The sequence below is a fragment of the Oryzias melastigma genome, linkage group LG18 (genome assembly GCF_002922805.2).
Source record: "Oryzias melastigma strain HK-1 linkage group LG18, ASM292280v2, whole genome shotgun sequence".
Taxonomy (NCBI): Eukaryota; Metazoa; Chordata; class Actinopteri; order Beloniformes; family Adrianichthyidae; genus Oryzias; species Oryzias melastigma.
In genome coordinates, this window is record NC_050529.1 from 25,686,008 (window position 1) to 25,689,566 (window position 3,559).

Sequence of the window (3,559 nt, forward strand, 5' to 3'; positions counted from 1 at the left end):
TCCACCACTGAAGGTCAGATTTATTTATTATGAGGAGAGTTCTACAAAAATCTACATAAAATGAAATCCTTCAAAGATTTTCTCAGTAGCAGGGCTTTTCTCACTCTGAAGGAGGATCTGTTAATACATCCATCCATCCATCCATCTTCTTGACCGCTTCTTCCCTTTCGGGGTCGCGGGGGTGCCGGAGCCTATCCCGGCTACTGATGGGCGAAGGCGGGGTACACCCTGGACAGGTCGCCAGTCTGTCACAGTCTGTTAATACAGACATTTGAAACTGAACACAAATAATTAGTTTTCTGCAGTCAATATGTGGTTTCTTCAGTTGTCTGTATCTGTTGTTTGGTCATTATTATTTTTTATTTAATTATTACTAATGTATTTGTTTTTTTATTCATCTTTTAATGTACATGGTAAAAAACAAGAAAACAACAACAGAAAATTCTCCATAAATTATAAATAAATACATTACACCTCAATTATGTAGTTTGAAATGGAGTAGGAAGAAGTTTAAAAAACTTTTTTTTAATCCTACCCCCTAGCAATATATCTTAAATTTAATCTTCAATATAAACTATTCCAGAAACGGACATTAACTACCCTTATTTTTTATATATATAAATCAGCACGGACAAAGATCTATACACGTCGTTCATTATTTTTTCATTATTTTGTGTTAAAAATAAAGATATTTAAGAACATTGGAATGTTTTCTCAGCGATTTTCTTGAGAAAATCCTGATGCGGCCCAGCCTCACCTAGACGCCGCCTGTAGTGGCCCCCGGCTGATTTGAGTTTGAGACCCCTGGTCTAAACGCAGCACCTTCCAGCTCCAGAGTGAACTGAAGGAGACGTCTAGAAAGAGCAGAAAACCATCATCAGAAACTTCTCCTTCAGGGTTTTTTTGGGGCTGGTTCAGTAAATCATAACTTCTCTAAAACTATATCGATCTATAGTTATGAATACAGTTCTGAGTCTTTCTGTGTGAACGATAAGGATATGGTCGCACAAAAGCAGAGAAGCAAACTTAGCAGAAGGCCAAGAAAATAGAATTTGTCTGGACCCGTTCAGAACCACGTTTCTTTTTGACATCATGTTGGCGTCCTCCTGACAGATGCTCCTCTTTCTGTCCTCAGAGGCGCTGGCTCTGTCCGAGCCTCAGATCTGCTACGTGCTGGACGGCATCCTGTTCCTGTACGGCATCATCCTGACCGCCCTGTACTGCAGAATCAAGGTCCGTACGGCTCACTGTCATGACCCAATCCTGTGATCGGCTGAATGCTGCTGGAGTCAGCTGATCCTGCAGATACAGAGAGGATTTGGTTCATCAAACATCTGTTTAAAATTAAAATAAAAAACAGTGAATGTTCTTTTTTAGGCTCATATTTTGGCTGTAAATGTTTCCTTTAGATTCTGCATAGAAACTAAACCGTTAGCAGTCGTTTTTTCTGATCTGAAGCTCCAAAATGATCCTAATTGTGTGAATTATTAGTAATTATGCACACTATAGTGATTTTCCCGCTTCTTTCTTTACATTTTTCAGCACGTAAAAACTCAGTCACAACGATCTTGGTATCAAAAAGTTCAGTTCATTCAGGACATTCCTGCTTGTGTTTTTGATATTTATAAACTTTGTAGTTTTTTAAATATTGAGCAAAATATGCCCTATAGGAAATGAATGAGAAAGTCTTCAAATGTTAAAAATAACCCTTTGAATATATTGATTGTTTTAATCCTTTATTGTAATTTTCAAAAATTTTGAGTTTACCTAATATTTTAGTAACATGCTAATATTTTTGGCTAATTTAGAGTTTAGCTAATATTTTAGCAAGATGCTAAACATTTTTGACTAATTTAGTTTACTGAGGAATTTTAGGCTGTTTTGGAGTTTAGATAGTATTTAAGCAACAAGCTAGCTTTTTAAAGCTAATTTACTGAGGTTTTTTGGGCTAATTTGGAGTTCAACTCACATTTAAGCAACAACCTAAATATTTTTGGCATGTATTAGGGATTTTTAAGCAATTTATTGATTTTTTTTCAGAAATATATATCTCTTTTATAGTTCCTTAACACCATTTCCAGGTGTTAAATAGTTAAAAGTGTGCATGTTCGTTTAGAGCTCTGAATGAAAAATGCTGAACAAAATCTACATTTCTATTGTGTTTTTTGTTACTTTTGCAGATCAACAGCGCTAGAGAGGCCAAAGGAGCCAAAGGCAGCCAGGTATCTATGAGTGATAAACTCATGAGAGTCAGTCTGCAGTTGGTGGTCAGCAGCCTCAGGGCAAACTCTGAGGTGTGAGGAACAGAGACAGCAGTCTGTGCTGTCAGCAGCGTCTTTGTGGCTCTCTGCAGAGCTGACTCTCATGATGTTTTTAGCATGTGTTTGTGGGTTCCTGCTCCTCGTGTGCACCTAACACCGTCTCTTCTGCTTTGTCCCGTCAGAACGTGGAGGAGGGCATCTACACGGTAAGTCCCGCCAGCAGGAAGGCAGTGAGAATAAATGCAAGCTGAACCTCTCCGTCTGTGTTCAGGGCCTGAAACCTCACGCCACCGACACATACGAGACCATCGGCATGAAGAAGTGATGCGGCAGGAAGGAAGTCCACTTCTTTTTTTTCTGTATTTAATAACCGCATTTACCACTCTGCTTTTATAGAACCTTTTCCTCACACGCTGTTTCAGAACTGAAGAGGGACAGAGAATGTACACCAGCTCTGTCCGGCATACATGCAACTTTAGGTCTTCTTCACAAACATTTGTGTGGATAGAACCAAACAGAATCGTTTGATTCATTTATTTAGAATTTTAAAAATAAAGCTTTGAAGCACAAACTCATGAATAAAAGAAATCAGGCAGAAAGATTTATTTAGAGCCTTTTATTTAATTTATCACTCAAACGAAGAAAAATCATTTGGCAAAACGGAGAAAAAGTTCACAGAAACTTATAAAGCAAAAGGAATCATTTATATTTCTCTGTAAATACATTAGTTCATTTCATTAACATTAATGACAAGTCTGGATGTTTTTTTTAAATATATCATTTGATTTGAAAGCTTTGGCTCTCTTAAGTTATTCCATATATAAACTTTTCTCATTAAGGTCCAAGTTTTGTTCTAATTTTGCTTTTTTATGGTTTCTTGTCCTTTAAATTTTGAATAAACTAAATTTTGCAGCCTGTGTTCTTTAATTTATGGTATAATGGATTTAAATGATACTTGTTGTTGTTTATTGGAAATGAATCTTTCCCCAAACTTCAAAGCAGTATTTCAGACTTTAAACTGTAAAAAGTTAAACATTGGATCAATTAACAAAACCTTTGTAATCTATAACATTTAAAAATATTTGCTTTTATAAAATTAGATGTTTAAGTTGAGTAAACCATAATAATAGCTAAAAGAGTCTTTGGTGAACTGGAAGGAGAAAGAATCAGGATTTTGGAGGAAGTTCTGTCCATGAAGATCTTCACTTCCTCGTCCAGCTGACATCCAGATCAGAACCATACGGCTGGGGGGGCAGTTGAGTAATGGAGGAGTAAGACGTGTTTCTGATCTGTTCCGG

The 3,559-nt window shown here is 36.8% G+C and overlaps 1 protein-coding gene across 1 annotated transcript in view; it reads left to right on the forward strand.

The window, feature by feature from the left end:
- fcer1g (Fc fragment of IgE, high affinity I, receptor for; gamma polypeptide) overlaps positions 1–3,178 on the forward strand; it is an 11,250-nt gene extending 8,072 nt beyond the window's left edge. Inside the window, exons 2-5 of the mRNA XM_024288187.2 lie at positions 1,136–1,233; positions 2,181–2,222; positions 2,444–2,467; positions 2,533–3,178. Of these exons, the coding sequence (XP_024143955.1) occupies positions 1,136–1,233; positions 2,181–2,222; positions 2,444–2,467; positions 2,533–2,586 (218 nt within the window). The 3' untranslated portion in view covers positions 2,587–3,178. The remainder of the gene's footprint in view (positions 1–1,135; positions 1,234–2,180; positions 2,223–2,443; positions 2,468–2,532) is intronic.
- Positions 3,179–3,559: the final 381 nt, after the last annotated feature.